We start from the raw sequence: 23,229 nt of genomic DNA, 5'->3' as shown, positions 1-23,229 counted from the left end.
AGCACCACACTCACCTCCAATGACCCAGGACTGGATTTGGCACCACCTGGCAGGGAAGGAGTCACAGCAGAGGAGCCCAAGTGCTGGTAGCAAGATGCTGGTGAAGTCTTTGGTATCCCTGAAACTGCAGAACCAGGAGGCAAGCTCAATAAGGCCTTTCGAGACACTTTAGATTGCAGGATGTAGTGAGTTCAATCACGTTCTCTCACCCCACGTAGCAGGCATCAGGCCAACACAGCAGAGCAAACAGCAGACAGGCAGTCCCTCCTGAGAGCCCAGCGGTCCTTTTTCCTGGTAGAATGTCCTCAAGCCAGAAGTGTTCTAAGTATATGGTGTTAGAGGCCCAGTACCTACACCCAAAATGGCCTCTGATATAGGGATAACTTCGAAAGAGTTCTCTGAAGTGCACAGGGTTTCTTTTCAACCCAGCACTGGCTCCAGACTACCAGTAGAGGGTAATCAGCCCTTTGTGTGAGGGCAGGACACATCCTATTCAGATGCAAGTGTGTACAGCCTCTTCCTCTACCTTCCCAGGATGATTATCAGTATGCAGATGTATCTCCTGTCACACCCAACCCTTCCTGTGTGTGGCTGTCTGGAAAGAATGCACAAATGTAGCTGTAATCTAAACTGGTTAACCCCTTGGTTGCCACCGACGTAATGGTTACGTCCGATGGCGCGGCCCTGAGGCACCACGGATGTAACCATTATTTCCTGGGACTGACCCTCGGGGGAAGCACTGGCGCTCCCCCCAAGGGTCTCCGCCCACCCTCCCACCCCCAGGGTAGGGCTGGAAGGGGAATCACTTCCCTTCCCCCACCCCCTCAGTGACGTCTGATGACGTCAGTGCGCTGACCTCATCAGAGGTCAAATCCCGTCGTGCTGGAAGCTATGCCTCCAGCGCGACCAAGTAGGAGAAACAGATTTGTTTCTCCTCGGTACGGGGGGCAGAGAGGCATGAAAAGGGAAGGAAAGGATTTTCCTTCCCTTTGCATGTCTCTCTGAGCATTCCTGCAGCACGATCGCATAGGGATCGTGCTGCACGAATGCCCAATAGACACCAGGGATGTTTGTTTACCATAGGTAAACAAAGAAGGGGAGCAGCCCCTTGGGCATGGATCGCTCCCCAACCCAGGGGTAGTTTACTATAAGGCCATTACTGCCCCGTGGGGGCAGACCGGAATATATTAATTAGGTCGATCTGCTTCCGGGGGGGGCACAAGCCATTAGGCACCAGGGATGGTTTTTTAAATATATATATATATATTGATAAGGGGAGAGACCCCTTAGGGGGGCCATTTTTTTATTAGGCCTTTTCTGCACCCCCTGACCCCGGAGCAGATCAGCCTATATTAATTAGGCTGATCTGCCCCCGGGGGGGCAGAAGCCACTAGACACCAGGGTTTTTTTTTTTTAAATATATTGATAAGGGTAGCGACCCCTTAGGCAAGGGTCGGCTCCCTGGAGGGCAGATTGGCCTATTTCCTTTAGGCCGAAAACCACCTAGGCACCAGGGATTGGTGTGTGTGTGTTTTGTTTGGGGGTGGGGCAGCCCCTTGGCCAAGCGTAGCTCCCCATGGGGGCACATTACTGTTGGCCATATCTGCTCCCTTTGGCTGCAGATTGGCCTATTTTTGGAAGGCCTATCTGCCCCCAAGGGGGCAGTAAGCCCACCACAGACCAGGAAAGATTTTTTTTCGAAATAAGAGGGTGGGGGGGGGTTGGCCATTCCCCCACCCCAAATAAATGGGGCCAAAGTTGTTCTGCCCACCAGTGGGCAGATGGGGAAATTACCCCGATCCACACCCGGGGGGTGGGGCAGAAAGTATTCTAGATGCCAGGAAATAAAAAAAGAAAGAAAAATAGTGCGGTGGTGGCTACCAACCAGTATAGGCATGGTTATGCCCCCATCCCAACTGAAGGGGGTAACAGTCTTTCAGCTCCCCCCCGCACACCAAAACATCTTATCCCACAGCAAGCAAGAAGACATTTGATTATTTTGGGTTTTGGTTTTACATTTGGGCCATGAGAGCTTGGCTAACTCTCAGAATCGTCCCACTTGGAATGGTGAGGGCTGCACTTTTTGGACTTTGGGACGCTGTAAACATCCACAAGACCTAGACACATCTAAAAACTAAACAGTTGGGTGAGTCCAGGGTGGTGTGCTTCATATGCACCCCGCACTATTTTCTTACCCACAATGCCCTGCAAGCCTCCAACTTTGCTGGAAATCACACATTTTTTCCACACTTTTGTGATGAAACCTTCCGGCATCTGCAGGAATCCACAAAATTCCTACCACTTAGCATTGTCTTACCTATACCGATAAAAATTCTGCCCCACTTGTCAGCCTAAAATTCTTTTTTTCAAACTACTCTTTTGGACCCGCTTTGGTTCCCCCTCAATTTCAACATGTTTTTGGCTCTTCCCTATCACAGGCACTTGGCCCACCTACACAAGTGAGGTATCATTTTTACCGGGAGACAGAGGGGAACATTGGATGGTAGGAAATTTGTCCTGGTGGGGTGATCCCACACAGAAATGTGTGAAAAGTGTGATTTATTTAGCTAAATCGGAGGTTTGCTGAGGATTCAGGGTAAGAAATCACTGGGGGATCCACGCAAGTCACACCTCCCTGGACTCCCTCAGGTGACTAGTTTTCAGAAATGTCTGGGTTTGGTAGGTTTCCCTGGATGGCTGCTGAGCCCAGGACCAAAAACGCAGATGCCCCCGCAAAAACAGGTAGTTTTGTATTTGATAATTTTGATGTGTCCAGACAGTGTTTTAGGGCATTTCCTTTCGCGGGCACTAGGCCTACCCACACAACTGAGGTACCATTTTTATCGGGAGACTTGGGGGAATGCTGGGTGGAAGGAAATTTGTGGCTCCTCTCAGATTCCAGAACTTTCTGTCACCAAAATGTGAGGAAGAAGTGTTTTTTGGCCAATTTTTTAGGTTTGCAAAGGATTCTGAGTAATAGAACCTGGTAAGAGCCCCACGGGGCACCCCACTCTGGATTCCCCTATGTGTCTAGTTTTGAAAAGTGCACCGGTTTGGTAGGTTTCCCTAGGTGCCGGCTGAGCTAGAGACCAAAATCTACAGCTTGGCACTTTGCAAAAAACATGCCAAATTTCAATGTAAAAATGTGATGCGTCCATGTTGCGTTTCCTGTCGCGAGCATTAGGCCTACCCACGCAAGTGAAGTACCATTTTTATCAGGTAACTTGGGGGAACACAGAGTAGCAGAACAAGTGTTATTGCCCCTTGTCTTTCTCTACATTTTACCCTTCGAAATGTAAGACAGTGTGTAAAAAAGACAACTATTTGAGAAATGCCCTGTAATTCACATGCTAGTATGGGGACCCCAGGATTCAGAGATGTGCAAACAACCACTGCTTCTCAACATCTTATCTTGTGCCCATCTTGATATCTATTCTTCACTCTCTATTTTTCAGCAAATGAATTGCTGTATACCCGGTATATAATGAAACCCCATTGCAAGGTGCAGCTCATTTATTGGCTCTGGGTACCTAGGGTTCTTGATGAACCTACAAGCCCTAAATATCCCCACAACCAGAAGACGTAACAACATATTGCTTTCATAAATCTGACATTGCAGGAAAAAGTTAACGTAAAACGTAGAGAAAAATGGCTGTTTTTTTCGGCTCAATTTTAATTTTTTTTTTATTTCAGCTGTTATTTCCTGTAGGATAACCTTGTAGGATCTACACAAATGACCCCTTGTTGTCTACTTTTTAGAAATGTTTAGATCTCCGGGATCCACCATTGGTTTCATACCTGTTTCTGTCACTAACTGGAAGGAGGCTAAAAGCACACAAAATGGTAAAAATGGGGTATGTCCCAGTAAAATGCCAAAATTGTGTTGAAAAATGTGGTTTTCTGATTCAAGCCTGCCTGTTCCTGAAAGCTGGGAAGATGGTGATTTTAGCACCGCAAACCCTTTGTTGATGCCATTTTCAGGGGAAAAAAACACAAGCCTTCTTATGCAGCCCTTTTTCCCCATTTCTTTTTTTTTTAAAACAACATTTTCGCTGTATTTTGGCTAATTTCTTGCTCTCCTTCAGGGGAACCCACAAATTCTGGGTACCTTTAGAATCCCTAGGATGTTGGGGAAAAAAGGACGCACATTTGGAGTGGGTAGCTTATGTGGACAAAAAGTTATGAGGGCCTAAGCGCGAACTGCCCCAAATAGCCAAAAAAAGGCCTGCCACCTGAGGGGGGAAATGCCTGGCCGAGAAGGGGTTAAAGTAAGAAAATATCAACTTTCTAAGAGTGGCTTTTTCAGGCCTGTGATTTAAAAAAACACCTTTATCAAAAGATGTTTTTTTTTTTTTTTTACTCTGAGTCCAGCGACATCAAACTCCATATTTCACTTAAACGATGCTTTAAGGCAACCTCAATGCTAGCCTTTCGGATAGATAGTCTGTGCAATAGGGAAACACGAATTTAAGAGTTTTTCACTATCTGGACATGTTAAACTTTTTAAATACCCTGCCCGTGGGGCAAACTAGGGCCTACCTTAGGGGTGACTCACAGGTACTAAATAAAAAGGAAAGTTTGGCCCTGGCAAGTGGGTACACCTGCCAGGTCAAAATGGCAGTTTAAACTGCACACGCAGGCTAGCAATGGAGACATATTTGAAAGGCTACTGCAGTGGGTGGCACAACCAGTGTTGCAGGCCCACTAGTAACATTTGACGTACATGACACGGGCACACATAGTGCACTTTAAAAGGGACTTTCAAGGAGAATCCAATGTTACCATGTTTTAGACGGAGCACAGGCACTTTAGCACTGGTCAGCGGTGAAAAAGTGCACAGTCACATTAGGAGTGTGGCGGGTTGGCCTCTGCCAACCCACCACATCCCCACTGATGGTTGGACCCTTCAGGCCAGAGATGAGCAGCTCCGACCCGGCAGTCCTATGAAGACTGCCGGTGGTATTTTGAGCCAGCTGTCCACCAGGGTTTCCGCGGTGGTAGCACTGCCACGAAAACCCTGGCGGAGAGGCAGAGGGAATTTCTTCCCTGTCACCGGCAAATGTCTCCCCTCCCACCCCCCCTTTCAGGTACAGCATCCCCAAATCCCTACCCCCCTCCGAGCATACAGGCACACAGACACCCACACACACCCTGCATACATGCACACACAGACACCCAAACTCACCCCACATACTCGTTCACCAACACTGACATACACGCATTCACTCACAAGCATCCATACACGCATTCACTTCAACACTCATACATGCATTCACTCACATGCCTCCATACATGCATTCACTTCAACACTCATACACGCATTCACTTCAACACTCATACTTAAATACACACATGCATACACACACATGCAAACACCCACTCATACACAACACCCGCCACCCTCCCACCCCTCACCTGTTGGACGCCTGACTCACCTTATCCGGAGGAGGTCGTCCAGCAGGGAACTGGCGCTTCCACTGCCGGCAGCGCCCCGCCATCAAGACACCCCAGGCCGTATTACTGCTCGTAATACGGCTGTTAGAGTCGTTTTGGCGGGCCGGTGGTGTAACCGCCCATGTGCCTTCACCCGCCAGCACAACTACTGCTGAATTTCCACCCAAAATGTGGCAGAAATCCTGCAGTATTCGTAATATGGTGGGTGGAAGACCGCCAGCACTGGCGGCCTTCTGGCGCCCGTGGCTTTGGCGGTCTTTGAAAAAGACTGCCAAAGTCTAAATGAGGGCCAAAGTGTAGACTACCTGCCACCTTTCACACCACCTCCTCACACACAACACTGTAGCATTCATCAGACGTCTGCAATATCCCATCTATTAATCAACATCTATCTAACCCCCTACCAAATCTGATTAAATCACACAACCTCATCTGTTACAACTATGCTGATGGCCCCCAAATCATTTCAACAGTGGATTGCCTCTGAGGCCTCTACAATTCATAGCTTTATTACTGCCTCAGTTCCATAAAAACATTGATTATAAATAACTATCTAAAGCTCAATGCTGCAAAGATAGAGATTATGATCTGTGGATAACAGCAAAAGTAAATGCTACTGCCATATGGCCTAAGGAACTTGAAGTCCCTCTAATAACTTAAAAAGGAGTTAGAAACCTAAGAATAACCATGGATTCAGATCTGACCTTGATACTGTATGTTTACAACATCACAAAGTGTGCCTTCTACACAATGAAAACACTATGTTGCATCATCCCATCCTGTGCATATCAATATAAACTGCAAGTCTTCCTCACATTTGAAACTTCCAAGCTTGACTATACCAACAGCCTTCACCTTGGTGCATCTAAATTCAGCATACTCAAAATACAACTCATCAACCTGCAAGGCTGCTTCTTTGCCTTCGCCCAAGAGATCGCATGACTCTGGTGCTCCACTATTTACCTATAGCTCGAAGGGCAATGTTCAGAGCAATCTGCATTGTTCACAGAACCTCCAGAGGAAAAGGACCGCTATACCTACAAGTTAAAATTCAAGCAATACAAACTAAACAGAACACTCCGCTCTAGGCGTAAACAATTTATCATCATACCACCTTACTATAAGAAATCTGCAGGGTGCATTGCTTTCTTAGTACAAGCCGCCAAGCTCTGAAAGTGACTGACTGCCAGCCAACATTAGAAGCACTCAGGTGCACATACATTTCTGAAGACAGCTGAAAACATGGCTATTGCCTAGATAACTGCACCACCCACATTCCGACAAAAGAGCCCAGAAAACAGATGCACTCTCAAGCACAATCCTCAGTTTTACAACCCACAAACTGAAAACAACTCAACCAGCAAATTGCTTTTGATCTGCAGGTGAGCTAAGAAAGGCTGACCTACGGTTCACTGTAACATTATATAGTTGTGTACTTGCATTTATAACAGTTATGTCCCACAGTAACACTAAGATGTGTATATGCAGTGGTCAACAGCAAATTATAACTTATACCTCTTAAATTCACATAAGACATACCTGCTATGACGGTTGTCCATCATCAGCACTGTACAGCCAAAAACCAAACATCAGCAAATGAACAGGCATGGAATAATTAAAGAGATCTGTCACACATTTCACAATTTAGAGGACTTTAATATAGTCCACCGATATATATATACACACACACACACACACACTACTTTACATCTCACAAAGACACTCAGAAATGGGATGATAGTAAAAATGCCCAGCCTGACAGATCTCCCCGCATCTTCCTGCCTCCAACCATGCAAGCTCAGGAACATAACTAAAACACAAAATCTCAGACTGAACAACCAAGTGCAGGAATAAGCTAAACAGACTATATCATAAGGCATACCATAAAGGGGCGTGCAGAGCTGTTCAAACCTACCAGCATACTGAAAACCAGAAACTGTGCGCCTGTGTTTGACACTACATCATCCACTACACTGCTATGCATTGTGTCCCATAACATGACAACTGCACCTAAGTGGTCATCACGCACAGCATGGAAAAGACAACGTCCTTCATACTACACACCCTTCATAGTGTAGCATGCTACCCATGTAGGCAAGTGGTTCAGTGCCCCATGAGGGGGTAGTGAGCTCTATATAAATGTTGCAATACAACACAGTCTACCTGTGTATTTGCCTTGCGACTTACCCCCTCTCCACCCTCCTCAATTCGTCCTTCCATGTGCGGCTCCTCCGCTATGGCAGAGGAGCGTTGACCCCCCCCCCCCCCCAGCACCAGCTACAAAACTTTTACTACAAAACGATAATAAACTGTGTTTATTATCGTTTTGTAGTAAGAGAGGTGGGGCCACAAGCTCTGACGGGGACAGAGGGCGAGTGTTCAGCACTCCCCCTCAATGCACATGTATGTTTGGCCGGCTGTCTCAGGCCAGCCAAACACACATGTGACTGTGCTCTCTCCAGCCCAGCACTGTGTTGTTGGGCTGGAGAGAAAAGGCACGGGCTCCTGGTCTGCCTGGGAGCGTCCTGGCTGGGCAGTCCAGCCAATCCGAAATCTATCAGCAGCGTTTGGATTAGCTGCAGGGCAGGCTGGGAGCCTCTGCCTGAAGCTGCAGCAGAGGAGTGGCACGGTGATGATGGCAGCAGCGATGCAGGTAAGGTTTTGTTTTTTCAAAATTAATCCTTCCACTCCACACATACCACTCCTTCCCAAGAAAAAGCGCCGCAAGCCGCTCCTCTGCCCTTCTTATTTAAATCCCCACTTCTGTTTTTTTCTGTTTGTATGCCTAGATTTGTGGCACCTGAGGATAGAGGGATTTCATTTTGATTCCTTTATATGAATTTTTAGTCCTAACTTGGGAAAGGGAAAGATTACAATATCACTGATATTTGATCATAGATATCTATTCAAACCAAACAAAAGAAAAAAAAAATCTAAACTGTTTTGGGCCCCAAGTTGTAGGCTGTGCAATCAAAGAAATAAAGATTACAAACACATAGATCTCATCGAAGTCATGCTAATGTTTGCAATGAAATTAACTGATATTTCAGTTCTGCAATGCCTGCTAGGATCCTGTATGCGGGACCAAGAACATCTTGTACATTGGCCTGGGCCATTTCCACGTTCAGTGAAACACCAAAGCCTTGTGTGCGCTGCAGTGCCTGTCGACAGTCCTAGCTCCAGCAGCAAAGAATGCCGTAGTAGAGGACACTATCAATGCTGGGGCCTATTAGCTGCCACACTGGTAATGATACTGAGTGCACCAGCCAACAAGCCAGTAGGGAGGAGTGCTGCATGCTGCAAGGGTCAAAAGCGGATGCATTCTAGTATTAAAAACACATTAATAAAATAACACCCTCAATGTTTCACTCCTTGCTCCCGAGTAGACAACCAGCAGCGACACATGCAACAAGGTCGTTTTTTGAAAAAAAATATGATCAGATTCGGTAATTGACTCTTACATTCAACATAAGTTATAGAAACGCAACTGTGGACATAATGAATTCACTGTATGCAGTGTTATGAACTAATGTTATTTTGCTTTACTTGTGTCAGTTGTATGTAATGAGGACTTGGCCCAAGGGCATCATGGCATTTTGCACGAGAACCAGCTTACACTACCCACATGTTTTAGGCACAGGGAGAATAATAACTTATTTGCCCTGAACCCCAGGATGTTCAGCCGAGGCTGGCACTCGAACTGGGGTTCCCCAGTGCCAAAATTGGCCACGTCATTTCCCCATGGTTAGTAGAAAGTTCCGTCATCCCAGGCAGTGAGATAGCTACCTCCGTGCGTGTGAAAGTTGCTCTCTGATTTCCCTGGCAGCAGCACATCACCAAGGGGAGCTGAGCGTACCGAGTACTGAAGGTGCCGCTTCTCATGACAGGGCGATTTAGTAATTCCGGAGTAATTCCGGAATCATGTTCCTCTGTCAATGCATTACACTGTAATTGGAAACGTTTGGAATTCGGAGACGTGGGTTTTCAGGTCTATACGACTGTGCATTTAGGAATTACTGACGGCAATGACGATTCCCCAAAAATCAGATGTTACCGTACTAGTTACATATCAGCACCAGTACAGTGAATGGTGGCAACGGTATAGCTAATAATATACACGAGTGGAGGGACGCGTACACATACTTTGCTCGGCCTGTTATGTGTGTAAATTCCTCTCTTTTGCCCCACTTGCACACCTCTAGACAGATTAGACATTCGCGTCTTCCAACACACCTTAGGTTCTTCGGCGAGGCTGTGCTGCAGTGAAATTGGTGAACCGCTGAGCGTATTTTCCTAAGGTCAATTCAAAAATATCCCTCTGCTCCCGGGATGCTGCGCACAAATCCACACGCCCACTCGCTGCTCTTATCACCTAGTAATCCCCGCATCAAAAATGGAAAGGTGCTGCACAAAACGTGCGAGAAGGCTTAGAAATAGCAAGGACCGCCTGCGACGGCGCACTCACCCATCAGCAGCCAGATGGAGCCCCCGGACACGAGGAAGAAGGTGAGCATGTCTCCGGCTGCGGCATGGACCGGTGTGGGAGAGGAGGGAGCGCTCACTGCGCAGAGCGGGCGGAGAGCTGGAAGACACCGCCCCCTGCAGGCCGCACAGCCGCAGAGCTCCCGCCGCCGAGAGCCCGCCCCGGAGCTGCGGGTCCCTGCGGGGGCTGCTCGGCACCCCTGCTCCGGAAGCAAGGCCGGCCTCCCCCGGCGGTCCTGGCCCCCAGCACCGACCTGCTAACCCCGGGATGCGCACGGGAGGGACGGTCCCCGCCTCAAGGGCCTTCCGGCGTAAGTGAATGTCACCCGCTGGCGGGGCTGGGGCGCAGTGCGTCAGCAGCGCCCGAAGTAATCCGCACCGAGCTCGGATCTCCGGTTTGTCGTCATTAATCCCCCCTGGCTGCTGTTTCACGGGGCAGCCGGCCCCTAGCCCGCGCTTACAGCAGTGGCCATTAATATATTATTAAGTCTCATGGGGTGGGTCCGTTACACTTCTGAAATGAGGATCCCCGTTTCCTGCTTACAGAATTATGGTTTGCAAATACTGCATATTAACAGCTGCTAGTCACGGGGCACGTGGCATTCAGAAGTGACACTTAGTGGCAAACCCACGGGCCTGGGCAGTGTGTTTAGTTATTCGTTACATTTTTGTAACAGAGTGTTTTTTAACTATATCCTATAATAATTACAGCATGCTCTCTCCAGGTCCCTTGTCAGCGGGATTTTCTCTCAATTTGTAATTTTGATTTCCTTTCTGTGACCGCTGGCCAGACTCAGTTACGTCATAGGTGATGGAGCAGAAGGTCTGTATAATATTCCTCAAATTTAATTATGATCATCTGTACACTGTATCTCACAGAATGTGGTCTACTTTGGCACCTAACTAGTAAGTATTGACTCAACTGTTCGCCTCCCGGAAAGGGTAAATAGTCTGAGCGGAGATTCCAGCAGGCTCTTATATTATCTTGACATGTCCATAGCACTTAAATACAACAGGTTTTTATTTCACATACGTTGGTCCTAAGCCGGAGCAGACAGATCCGGGGAGACTTCAACAGTGGATCTCCTATATTACTTTGCAAGTTTAAAGGACTAAAATAGGTGCGTGACGCATGCCCCTGAATTGTGGGAAGGGGGTGGGGGTGGACGGCGCAACCCTTCACCCCATTCCTATGGGTGCGATATGGGAAACTAGGGGACCCTTAAAACGTTTTGCGGGGTGGAGCTCGGAGCGGGGGAGCATCACTTTGCGTTACGACACAGTTTCAGCCTGTATCACAGCTATGTGGTTAGCAGCGTCCCGCACCGCTGCTGCTTTTAATGCGGAGGAGGCCAGTGCCTTATGCCTTGAATTGCGGCCTGCGAGGGTTAACTGCGGAGTCAGCTATCAGTGGTGCGACACTTGCGTCACGCGCTCGCGTGTCAGGTCCACAGAGATAAGCAGCTTTGGCGCCCACTGCAGAGATTACGACAAAAGCTGTGGCTCGTCACACAGCGCCACTGTGTAGTGCAATGCGGGGAGGGTTTAGGCGTCAGATTGCGCACGTACGCGCGCCCGTCGGACGGACCTCTCTGCTGCCTGAGAGAGGCATCTGTGACCTGGCGCACCGCTCGCACAAGCTCCAGGGCCGGAGCGTGACTCATCCTCTGATGGCGAGGGGGGGTGTACTATCGGTTGTAGCTAGAGGCGCTTGTCTGCACGCTGTCAGCTGGAGCGCCGCTCTCCACGGACGCGCTGCGTCTTCGGCAACCAGCGAATCTTGCTTTTCAGTAGAGGTGGCCAACGAATTAACAGGGTAGACGAGCCAAGTGTCTAGTTTGGCTGTCATATCCAGTGCACCCGCCGAGCCCTCAAAATAGTTGCAATGTATATAGTGTATCAAACATGTAACCATATGAACATGAAGGGCCCCATGGAGAACAACAGGCGCAGCCTGGTCTCTCCACAGGATCCTTCGTGACGCGGAAAGCGTTATAGGGACAGGATAGGTTGGGGGAAGGTTTTGGGGGAAAGGGATAAATAAGGCGGGTGGGGAGGGGAAGCCCTCTTCCTCGGGTGACGTTCTTGCTTCGCAAGAACTTTTCTGTGGTACGGGTTTGGTGACATTTTACGGCAGGTGTACGCGGTGTGGCCCTGCTGTGATGGAGGGCAATGCGGAGGCGGTGCGCCCCACGCTCTGCATTTTGGGGGAAGCAGGAGGGAGAACCTCCTCATGCCTGGTGTTCTCGACCAGGCCTGGGTGGGGATGGCCGACCCCGCCCAGGCAGCGGCATGGCACCAGCCGTTGCCGCATGCCAATTGCTGCAGGCAAAACAAACACAAAAGAAGGCTAGGGGCCTTACAGAGTGCACCGGGAAGCGGCAGAGCAACAGGAGGTGGCAGGGGGACGAGCATGATGGCGCTGGGCAGGGGCAGAGTGGGAGTTTGCAAATGCAGGAAGCAGTAGGCATCAAGGGGGAGAAGGAGGGCTTGGAATTCCTGCAGGTAGCTGCCCAGTCCCTGGACCTGTCAGCTGGGTCTGCCAGAGGAGCTGGAAGTGGCGCTGGTCAGGCCTCCAATGGCAAAAAGAATTCTAAAAGTGTAAGTCCACAGGGGTAATCTGGCAAGCAAGGGAGGTGGCAGAAGCCAAAGAGGGTACATTGACAGAGGCTGGGGAGAGCCTGGGCACGCAGGGTGGGGTACTCACAGGCAGTAGGTTCAGGCACAACGGTGTCTAAGGACACAATGATCAAGGGCACGGATTAGTCAAAGGTCGATATTGAGGCCAGAATACGAGAGCAGCGTAGGCTGGTGGAAGAAACTGAGGACCGGTGGGAGATGCTTTGTAGGGACAGCTCTGTGGTCCTGATAAGGCAAATGAAGAAGGAGAGTAGTGCAGAGCGGAACACAGTGGGGCAGGCAGAGTCAAGGGGTCATTGTGTCTGGGTACTACAGGAAGTTGGAGCAGAGGAGCATGAGGCTGGTGCGGCCTACGGAGCTGGCAGTGTAAGCAACACACCTGTCAGGTGCAGCCAGGCGGGGCTGGGAGTAGCAATGCCAATAGGTGAGATTGACAGAAAGGTGGCGATGACAGTGGGACGCAAAACGTGCCATTGACGTTGGTCTGAAGAACTGGGGAGGTCTGCAGTGGTCTTCTCTACAGCGAGGGAGCGTTCATCTGTGCAGGATGGCAGACACCATGTGGGGGATGGAAGAGAGGCACAGCATGGGAGGGCTGCAATATGAGACCGTGAAGGTGATGCATGACTGGGAGAGCGATGTGGTGGAGCTTGATTAAGATAATTACAGCGATGAGTGGGAAGTCGGTGAAGTGCGAGAGGCACAGATGCGCAGGGAGGCAGAACCGCATAGAGAGAACAGCAGCGGCGCATCACCCTCTCCAGTTGATGTATTACAGACGTCCGGTAAAGAAAAAGGAACAAGAGAAAAGAACCACAATGATGTTCGGTGACCTGGCTGGAAGGGGGGAAAGGCATAGGATGATGGTCTGAAAAGTAAGGAGGAGTGGTGGTCCGCGTGGGAGGCAGCACGAAGTGGTACACATACTGTTCTATACAAATCTGTTGGGGTGGGTGATGGGTCAGTACTGGAGGAACCAGGTCCAAAGACTGTTGACGGAGCAATGCCAGGGCAAGGTCAAGAGACAGCTAAGGTGGATAAAGGGAGAGATGTTGAGGAAGTGTACAAGGTAAAGGAAGGGGAGGGGGAGAGTGAAGAAAAGGATGGGGGGCACAAAAAGCAGCTCTTCGGCATGGGCTTAACAATGCTGCTCGGGTCTCATGTCTCTGACAAAATGAAGAACAGGATATCAAAGCATGAATATGTGGATGTGTTTAAGCTGTTAAGGGATTTCCAGGTGAAGGAAGGGTCCAAGGAGGAGAAGTGGGCGATAGGGAGCGGGCACAGAGTGCCCATTACGATGGAAAATTGGACATCAGCATTTTTAATATATGCAAGCATTTATTGCTACAAATATCTGGACAGGGCCATTGCTCTGTTCAAGTACATGGATATCACCCGAAAGGCACAAATGTACTTTGGGGGTTTTGTGTGGCTTAGTTATGAGGAGGAGTTTCACCCACGGGTGAGTGTGAATCCCGACCAACTCTGAGGGAACGTGGGTTCTGAATTGTGGATGCAGTGGGTGTCTTAATCGCAGTTGGCGGCATCAACACATACGGCAAGTGGCCTGCGGTTGACTTACGAGCCTTTTCAGCCTCGTCCTGCCCCAACAATGGTGGGTGGCACACAGCGACCTTTGGTGGCTAACCCAGGAGTCTGCTGGAATTTGAATAAAGGTTTCTGCTCGTGACACCCATGCAAATTTAAACACGAATGCTCAAAGTGAGAGGGGAAGCACATGGTTTGCAGTGCCTCTTGTTGGCCAGTCCCGCCAAACAATGGCGGGCATCTAGGGGGCGAAGGGCTCAGGGCACTCCTGGGCAAAAGGGCGCCTACTCCAATTAAGCTTCATAAGCTACTGCCTTGGCGGAGGCAGTACCCTGACGGAGAAACAGTGTTGAAGATGGAGTGGGGTTTCCGAGAGGGTTTCAGGATGGGTTATCAAGGGCCAAGAGTGAGGCGTTGGGCTGACAATTTGTGGTTGGCCAAGGAATCCCGTAGTGTGGTGGCTGACAAATTGGGTAAGGAAGTCAGTGAAGGGAGGACTCTGGGCCCTTTTTACGGGTGGCCCATGAAGGATTTGATAATTTCGCTTTTGGGAGTGGTGCCGAAGAAGAAGAAAGGGGAGTTCTTCCTTATCCATCATTTGTCATGGCCAGAAGGTGTGTCAGTAAACTATTTAATTGCTCGGAAGGATATGCAGGTGGTTTAGGCTTCAGTGTAGGATGCCATTTGTTTGATCAGGAAGTGTGGTAGGGGATCAGAGTTGGCAAAATGTGACTTAAGGCGGCTTTCAGGCTACTGCCCATTCATTCAGCTGAGTGTTCTTTCTTGGGTCTCCAAATGGATGGGGCCATATACGTGGATAGGGTCCTTCCCATGGGGTGTGCAGTTTCCTGCGCTTTCAGTACTTTCCTCTGGTGGGTCTTTACGAGTGGACATCATTCAGTGTCTCACTACCTGGATGATTTCCTGTTTGTGGGTAAGGATGGGTATGGTGCATGTGTCAGGGCATTGAGGTGTTTTGAGTCATTGGCTGTGGAGATGGGTGTTCCTTTGGCCAAGGACAAGATGGAGGGCCGTAGCAGAGTTTTGAACTTCTTGGGCATTGAGTTGGACAAAGTGGCACTAATAGCTAGACTGCCCATAGAGAAAGCAGAGGTGCTTGTGGTTTTCCTGTGGCACATCATGGCTTTGAGAGTGGTGCAGCAGTTGCTTGGCTTCCTTAATTTTGGATGTAGAATGGTGCGGGGGATTTTCTGCAGGAGATTGGGTTTGGCCATGTCTGGTGTGTCTTTACCGCATCACGGGATACATGTTTCCATGGGTGTGAGGGAGGACATCAGAGTGTGGGACACTTTCCTTGCAAACTTCAACGGGGTCTCTATGGTTTTTCAGGAGGAGGATACAATCTGGAAAGTGCAGATATTCTCGGATGCGGTTGGAGTTCCTGGTTTTAGTTTGCTGAAACGTGGCCTAAGCGATGGGTGGAACAGGGGAGTAGCAAAGCTTTCCTGAAGTGTTTTCCACTCCTGGGTGTGCTTGCGGTTTGGGGAGCGAAGCTGGCCAACCGTACAGTGATGTTTCATAATGATAACATGTCAATGGTGGAATTAGTGCACAAGCAAAAGGCCAGGGATCTGAGTGTGCTGCATTTGCCGAGTCGTTTCAGGCTTCTTTGTCTTACACTGAATGTAATTTTTAAGGCAACTCACATTCCAGGGGCCAACAATTCCATAGCGGATTCACTGTCTCGTTCACAGTGGCAACGTTTTCGCAGCCTGGGTCCTGGTGGAGAAGACTGCAAGACAGCTGTTCCAGCAGAGATTTGAGAGTGGGGGGCATGAATGCCATTAGACTAGTCACGGAGTCTTTAGCTGCATCCACTCGGCTGACCTGCTTGCTGGCCTGGTTGAAATTTCACTCATTTGAGGGGAACAGGAAGGAATGATGGAAGCAGGATCAGGGAGTGCCAGAATCAAAAGTAATGCATTTTGTGCTGTTTTCAATTCATAAAGATTTGTCGCCTGTGACGATAGTAGGTAAGTTTTCATTTTATGGTAAGCTGTTTTTAGGTTTTGATCCGGCGAAGGATGACATTATGGGAAAAATGTTGAAAGGATGGGGGAGGGTACAGGCAGGGCCGACCAGGGTCTTGAGAGAGGCTATTACTTTTGAGTTGCTGTTGGAGTTGATACAGATGCTGCCAGTTTGTTGCACGGATGATTATGAGGTGGCGCTCTTCAGGCTCTGCATGGCATGATTGTTCTTTGGTACGCTTAGAGTGTCTGAATTGTTGGGCGTGGGTAAGGCTGTTGGTGTGCGGCATGGAGACACAAGATTGGAAGAAGACAGAGTGGGCACCTGGTTGAAGAAATCCAAGACAGACCAGTTGGGAAATGTGCATGGCTGTTGGGGAGGGGAGTTGGTGATGCGTGTCCGGTGAGTGAGTGGTGCATTTTCGAAGAAACAGTGGTAGATGCGACTGGAGCGATATTTTATCATGCAAATGGTGGGCAGCTTACAGCTTTTCAGTTGTTAGCGGTGTTGAGAATGGTCTTGCATACGGTTGGATGGGAAGCATGTCATTTTGGACTCATTCTTTCAGGATTGGGGCGCAACTGAGGTGGCTCGATTGGGTTGGGACTTGGCTCAGATTCGGAGTATTGGCAGGTGGAGCTCTCGGTGGTGTGAGAGATACGTGTGCAAGTGCCCGGTTGTGATTGTGGGGGGGAATGCTCCAGTACACTACTAATTTTTCTTTCTTTTTGCAGGCAGTGTGAGTGGCCCTGGGCAGTCCAAGGTAGACACATGGCTGGTGAGGCATTCATTTATCCATTGGGCGGCCAAGTATGCGGAGAAGCAGATCTATGGACGCTCGCTCAAATTGCCCGGTAGTCACCATGACGTTCAGTGGTGGGGAAAGATTGGAATGCGTTGGAGGAACTTGCTGCCTTTTTTTTTTTTTTTACATCTGTAATCTCAAATTTGGGCTGTTCGGATGCTATGGTTATTCACTTGGGGAGAACGATCTGGAGCGATTATCGGGGCTCACCCTTCTACAACACATGCAATGGGACCTTTTGTTACTGTAGCAAAAATTGTCAGGGACCTGTTTAGTATGGAGCGAATTTGTACCTTGTTGAAAATGGAGGGGGGCACTGAAGCATAGGGCAATTGACAGAGCTCGAAGGTAACTGAACCGGGCAATGAGGGTGTTTTGTTGGGCTCAAGAAATCAAGGTGTTGAAGCATGAGGGGATTATTGAGGAGGAAGCAATACTACTTTGGGATGATGGTGTGCATTTGTCAGAGATGGGTAATGCATATTACATAGGGAATTGTGTGACATGCTTGGGAAGCTGGGGGGCGAAGAAGTTTGTGTGAAGGGTGATGTGTTGCAGAGGGTTCGCCGGGTTTTCACTGGTTGGCATTAGATGGGGTGGGGTGGAGCGGTAGATGAGGACCTGTTCTCCTTTTGGGGGGGGGAGAAGTGGGAGGAGGAACACAGGTGAAGGATGACAGTGTATCAGATGCCTGAATGGGACAGGGTATGGAAGGAAAGAAGGAACAATTTTTAAACTTGTACTTAGATGAATTCCGGCCGCCCTGACCAAAATGCTGTTAGTGAACTATGAGACAAGTCAGGTTTTCTTTGTACCCTGTAAGTGGCCTAGATTTTTAATATATCTGGAGCAGAAGTCTATTTTATTGAATCAAACACAAGAAGTTTATGTGCGTTGCTAATCCTGAACTCACAGGTTACAATGTGCTTATTTGTGTGATAGCAAAAAAAGGAGGCCAACAGAAATAAAATATTTGCCTGGGATCACACAATTTAGTCAAGCGGAGACGCCAGGGTTGGTGCCAAGTTTCCTGGTTTGACAGTGGGCAATTCGGGCACTAGAATGCAATTTTTTTCTCAACATTTAGCATCAGAGGTTTATGCTTTATTTTTCAATTCTTAGTGCAAGAGGTTAGGGTGTGATGGCAGGCAGAGTCCACATGAAAGCTTGGCTCGTTTTGGGCTTGAAGTTCCATGAGAACCCCGATTTGAAGACCGTTGAGCTGAGCTAGTCCACTGGCTCAACACTGTTTCAAGCATTCAGTGACTCGCCCTCCTTTACTTTTCGCTTTACATAGGGGTTGGGAAAGGGCCATATCTTAAAATTAAGTGCTATAAAATACTCCAGAAAAGCCGTATTTAAATGAAGCCCTGTAAACAGAATTATAAACAACAGAAATGTTCGCACAATTGTTTATAGAAAAAAATACCACCAACTACATACAGTCCTGTCCTCATAGAGTGCTGTGAGTATAGAGGTAAGAGACTGGGGGTAGAGTCCCTTTAGGTGGTTTTGAAATTCAGGAGTGACTTTAAAAATATTTATCTACTGTTGGATGCAGTTCTGTAAATGGAAACATTTACTCCAGGATGTCGTATAGTGGGGGTCAACGTGTGGCAGCAGAAGGGGGGTAGAGTTGCAAAGGACAGAGTCACAAAAAGAGGAGTCTGACAGTCAACTTATATATTTAGCTTAAAACAACTGCTGTAAAGAAATTGACAACAAGGCAAATGTGACTGTGAATCTGTTCTGGCTAACTGTCTGCTTTTAACATTTTACACCATCATGTCACCTGCTGGAGAGATCTTTGTGTGCCCGGCTCTTTACGCGCCATAATATTACAGATGAGAAAACTATGCTGGCTAAAGCACTTGGTGGAGATATCTGTGTTTTGTCTACTCACAGGTATGATTCATCATAAAGTATGATAGAGGGTTAATGTGCCTGCTACAAATAATGTGCAAAAAGCAGGTTACAGATTTGTATTTTATTTATCTAACTCAGTGGGTTACTGCTTCTAAGATAGCTTAGTTTTAGAAATGGGGTCTCTGTTTTGCAGATGTGTACACCCATGTCCAAGTAGGGACCACACTCCTAGTCAGGGTAAATCACAACACAATCCAAATTATCTGGTGCCCACCCTCTGGTAGCTTTGTACAGAGCAGTCCGGCTTAACTTAGAAGGCAATGTGTAAAGTATTTGTGCAATACATGATACAGTAACACAGTGAAAATACCACAAAAATACACCACACAAGGTTAGAAAAATCCATACTATTTATTTGAATAATAAATGATGAAACGCCAATGTACACAAGAAGAGTTATGAATTTTTAAAGATCAAATCCAACTAAAGCGTCTAGAAAACACAACAGCTCCAACTGGGGCGATTACGGCATAATTGATGGAGTCGTTCCCAACAATCCAACATCACTGGTGCTGATAACAGAGTCGCACAGACCCCCAGGTACATTACTTTGTGAAATTGGAGCAAACAAAGAACAAAGAACAAGTGTGCCGTACAAAGTTGGATAGAGGCATCGCTGGAGTTGGCACGGCGTCTGTCCCTTATGGTGTCTGGGGAAACAGGCATCGGTTCCGCGCTGTGAAGCAGGTGGAGGTGAAGCATCGATTCTGTCAGAATGTGGGGGGAGACAGTGTGGTGGCGTTAGAGATGCGTTGATCCTTTGTGACCCGGCAGGGTCGCTGATTCTGGTCCATCAGGATGTGATGTTTTAAGTTCGCAGGGTTGCAGTGACCCTGGTAGATGTCCGCAGAATCGCGGCAACGTCAGACTTCTGTGGCAGGCCGCGGTCGTTGCATGGAGCGAGGTCCACGAAGTGGCAGCAGGCTGTGTAATTTCTGAGGTCGGTGTACTAGCAAGAAGCTAGCAGTGGAGATCTTCATAGTCCCCGAGACTACAAAACAGGAGCTAAGCTCAATCCAAGCCCTTGGGGAGCACTTATGGGGGAAGGTAAAGTCATTCCAGCACAGTCAGGGGCCAGCAGGGCAGCAGTAATTTGCAGCAAAGCAGTTCAATGAGTCCTTCGGGCAGCAAGGCAGGTCTTCTGACAGAGTTCAGGTGCAGGTCTAGAAAGTGTCTGAGTTGGGGGGGTCAGAGACCCAGTTTAGATACCCAAAAATGCTTGTGAATTGGGGGACAATTCAAAGAGTGGTTTTGAAGTGCACAAGTTTCCCTTTCAGCCCAGTCCTGTCTGCCGGAGATCTAGTGAGGGGTTATCAGTCCATTGTGTGAGGGCAGACCATTGGCCTTTGAAATGTATCAGGCCCTCCACCATTCCAGCCCAGGAAGACCCATTTAGTATACAGATGAATGCAGATGTGACTGAGGGCCATATGTATGAACACATTTTCACATGTACATAGAATGGGTAAAAACCTTTGATACAACTGGCCCCAAGTGTCCTGTGTTTGTGGTTGTCTGGGTGAAATGTGCAAGGGAGTCGTCAACCAGCACAGACCAGACTTTGATTGGAGACAGGCTGTGAGGCACAGATGGTTTTAAGTGCAGAGAAATGCTCTCAACTTTCTAAAAGTGGCATTTCTAAAATAGTAATATCAAATCCAACCTCACCATAAAGCAGGATTTTCTGTTACTATTCTGGCCATGCTAAATAAATATGATCTGGTTACCCCTTTCAGATCAGAATCTACCGCTCAAAAAGTATATGAGAGCTGTCCCAATGCTAGTCTAGGAAATGAGCAGGCCTCGCAGTAGTGGAAAACACATTTAGGAGTTTTCCACCACCAGGACATACAAGACGCATATGAACATGCCTTTTACCTACATAGCACCCTGCCCTGCCCCATGGGTTGCCCAGGGCCTACCGTGGGGGGGACTTATATGTAGAAAATGGGAGTTTAAGACTTGGCAAGTAGTTTTAAATGCCAGTTCGAAGTGGCTGTGAAACTGCACACACAGGCTTACAACGGCATGCCTGAGACATGGTTAAGAGGCTACTTATGTGGGTGGCAGAATAACTGCGGCAGGCTCTCTAGTAACATTTAATTTACATGCCCTGGGCACATGTGGTGCATTTTTACTAGGGACTTATAAGTAAATCAGATATGCCAATTGGGGATGAACCAATGCTACCATTTTTAAGGGAGAGCGTATACGCACTTTAGCACTGGTTCGCAGTGGTAAAGTGTGCAGAGTTCTAAAACCAGCAAAAACAGTGTCGGAAAAGTGGAGGGAGGCAGGCAAAAAGTTGTGGGATGACCACCCTAAAGCTGTCAGGTCTAACACCTAGTAAGCTATGAACCGGCATCAAGGAGCTCCATGGAAATTCACAAGTTGCAGGTGCCAGTAAGGCTAAGCAGAGCAGTTACCTTGCACTCAAAGCAGTCTCCAGTTCCGCTCCAGGCTCTATGGGCCAACCACCATGGACATCAATGGAGTGCTCCTAATGCAAGGGATACAGGATGCTGAAGATGGTGTCGGTGCTGTTCCGTTCAACGGGGGTCTTCTTTGGTCCATAAACATAATGGGTTGACTTTGGTCACAAAAGTCGATATTCCTCGAAGTCCAGGTGAAGTCTAGCCAAATACCAGTTGCTACTGGTCACAGGGAAACCTGCTGTTCCCTATAACTTAACCTAGTGTCTGCTGTGGGTGACCAAACTGCACTCCAACGACTTTGCTGGGTCTAGCAGACTCGGGTGCAACTTTTGAGAGTTGGGACTTGGTCTCCCAGGCCGCATGTCAGCAGTCATTGGCAATCAAACAATTGTGGCTACCAACTCGCTAAGGCAGCTTCATCAGTTTTTGTAGCCATGGAGCTGTAACAGGAAACCAGCCAACTGACTCTTGAAGTTCACCTCTTCTGTCCGGGGCTTTGGGATGACTATCTTTGAGAAGGGCACCATAGGCACAGCCCTCTTTTTGCTAGCCCAAGGTCCAGCAGGTACAGTCCAGTCTTTGGCGTAGCCTCTCTTTGCTGGGTCCAAGGAGCATCAGGGCAGTCATTCTTTGGTCCTCTCTTCAGTTCAGATGTGGTCTGGGTGCCTGGGGTGCCACCTTCTGCCAACAACTTGTCCTGGGGGGATGCAGTGACTACTAGTTTATGGACTACGAGATCACCTCCTGCCTGTTGACGACATCCTGCAAAGTGTGTTATCTAGCTATCTCAGAGTACAGTATTCTGCTCATTCCCAAGATGGCAGAACTCTTCTCTCGGTGTGTTGAGCTTGGTAGCCAACCCTAGAGGTGTGGCTACCTGAGGGCTACACACCCACAGAAAAACTGGTTTGGCAGGTCTCGCTCTCTTTTTGTCCCTGGTTGCAACCTGTCTAACAGAACCAAACAGCAGCCCATTTTATGTGTGTCCACCTTTGATCTTCAAAGACAGCTTCCCCTTTGAAGCTCGCCTTTTTGACTTGCACCCTGGTTAGGCTTCCTGAAAGGAAGAAGTAACACCTCTTTCAACAGTAGGCTCTTATGGTGTCCTTTCCTGGGGGGAGTCCACACCTCTCCCCAGGAGGACAGAAAACTGTCTTTGTTTGTGGCCAGCAACTGTAAATGGCCACTGGAAAATTTGAACCATAAAGATTTATGGGGTCCCCCAGTATCCCTAAGAAACCCTGGTACAACTTATAAGTTAGTAACAACAGTGGTTCTCAGGATATGGTTCATGCATTTAAACTTCTAAAGCATAAATATAAGATGTTATACCTCTTGTAGAGGGTTTCATAGAGTTTTTAATTACTTTCAATGGTAGAAAAAAAAAAAAATAGAAAAAACATGAATATTGACAATAGTTGCTACTAAATACGGTGCACTGAAAGTGATTGGTGGTAAAAGTGAATCAATGGATGCTGGTGAACAGTTAAATAAAATATTCCAAAACACAATGTTGACCCAATAAAATCAGGTTTTAGAACATTGGATCTGAAGAATTGAAGTACAAGTTGAACATAGATAGAGGAAGCAACCTATAAAAACAATTGCTATACCGAAAGCTTCCTCTATCCATGTCCTGATGAAGACCCCATAACAAATTATTTGCCAGGTCAAAACACTGACGTAACACACTGTTGACTCAAAATACTATTGTATGCAACTTGTGTTTCAATTCTTGTAACTGTTCACCAGGGCACATTGATTCACTTTTGTCACCAATCACTTTTACTGCACCGTATTTAGGAACACCTACTGTCGGTATTGACTGATTTTCTATTTTCGTTTTTTTTTCTAGCTTTGACAGCTATTAAAACTCTGTGAAACCCTCTATAAGAGGTGTAACGCATCGTAAATTTGTGCTTTATGAGTTCACGTGCACAAAAC

At 48.0% G+C, this 23,229-nt stretch overlaps 1 protein-coding gene and 1 long non-coding RNA gene across 4 annotated transcripts in view; one reads left to right on the top strand and one right to left on the bottom strand.

Annotated features, from left to right (window-relative positions):
- ACSL6 (acyl-CoA synthetase long chain family member 6) overlaps positions 1–10,116 on the bottom strand; it is a 389,555-nt gene extending 379,439 nt beyond the window's left edge. Inside the window, exon 1 of one of the 2 annotated variants that reach the window (XM_069199190.1) lies at positions 9,920–10,116. In XM_069199190.1, the coding sequence (XP_069055291.1) occupies positions 9,920–9,968 (49 nt within the window). In that variant the 5' untranslated portion in view covers positions 9,969–10,116. The remainder of the gene's footprint in view (positions 1–9,919) is intronic. The other variant, XM_069199189.1, reaches the window with a different exon arrangement.
- The window catches only part of LOC138245526 (uncharacterized), a 47,357-nt gene continuing 32,098 nt past the window's right edge, over positions 7,971–23,229 (top strand). Inside the window, exon 1 of one of the 2 annotated variants that reach the window (XR_011194134.1) lies at positions 7,971–8,107. This is a non-coding gene — a long non-coding RNA (uncharacterized lncRNA). Of the gene's footprint in view, positions 8,108–10,062; positions 10,248–23,229 lie in introns of those variants that run through there. The other variant, XR_011194135.1, reaches the window with a different exon arrangement.

This window comes from Pleurodeles waltl, chromosome 7 (assembly GCF_031143425.1).
Source record: "Pleurodeles waltl isolate 20211129_DDA chromosome 7, aPleWal1.hap1.20221129, whole genome shotgun sequence".
Lineage (NCBI taxonomy): Eukaryota > Metazoa > Chordata > Amphibia > Caudata > Salamandridae > Pleurodeles > Pleurodeles waltl.
The sequence above is the reverse complement of the archived record's forward strand: the minus strand, read 5'-3'. Positions and strand labels throughout refer to the sequence as shown.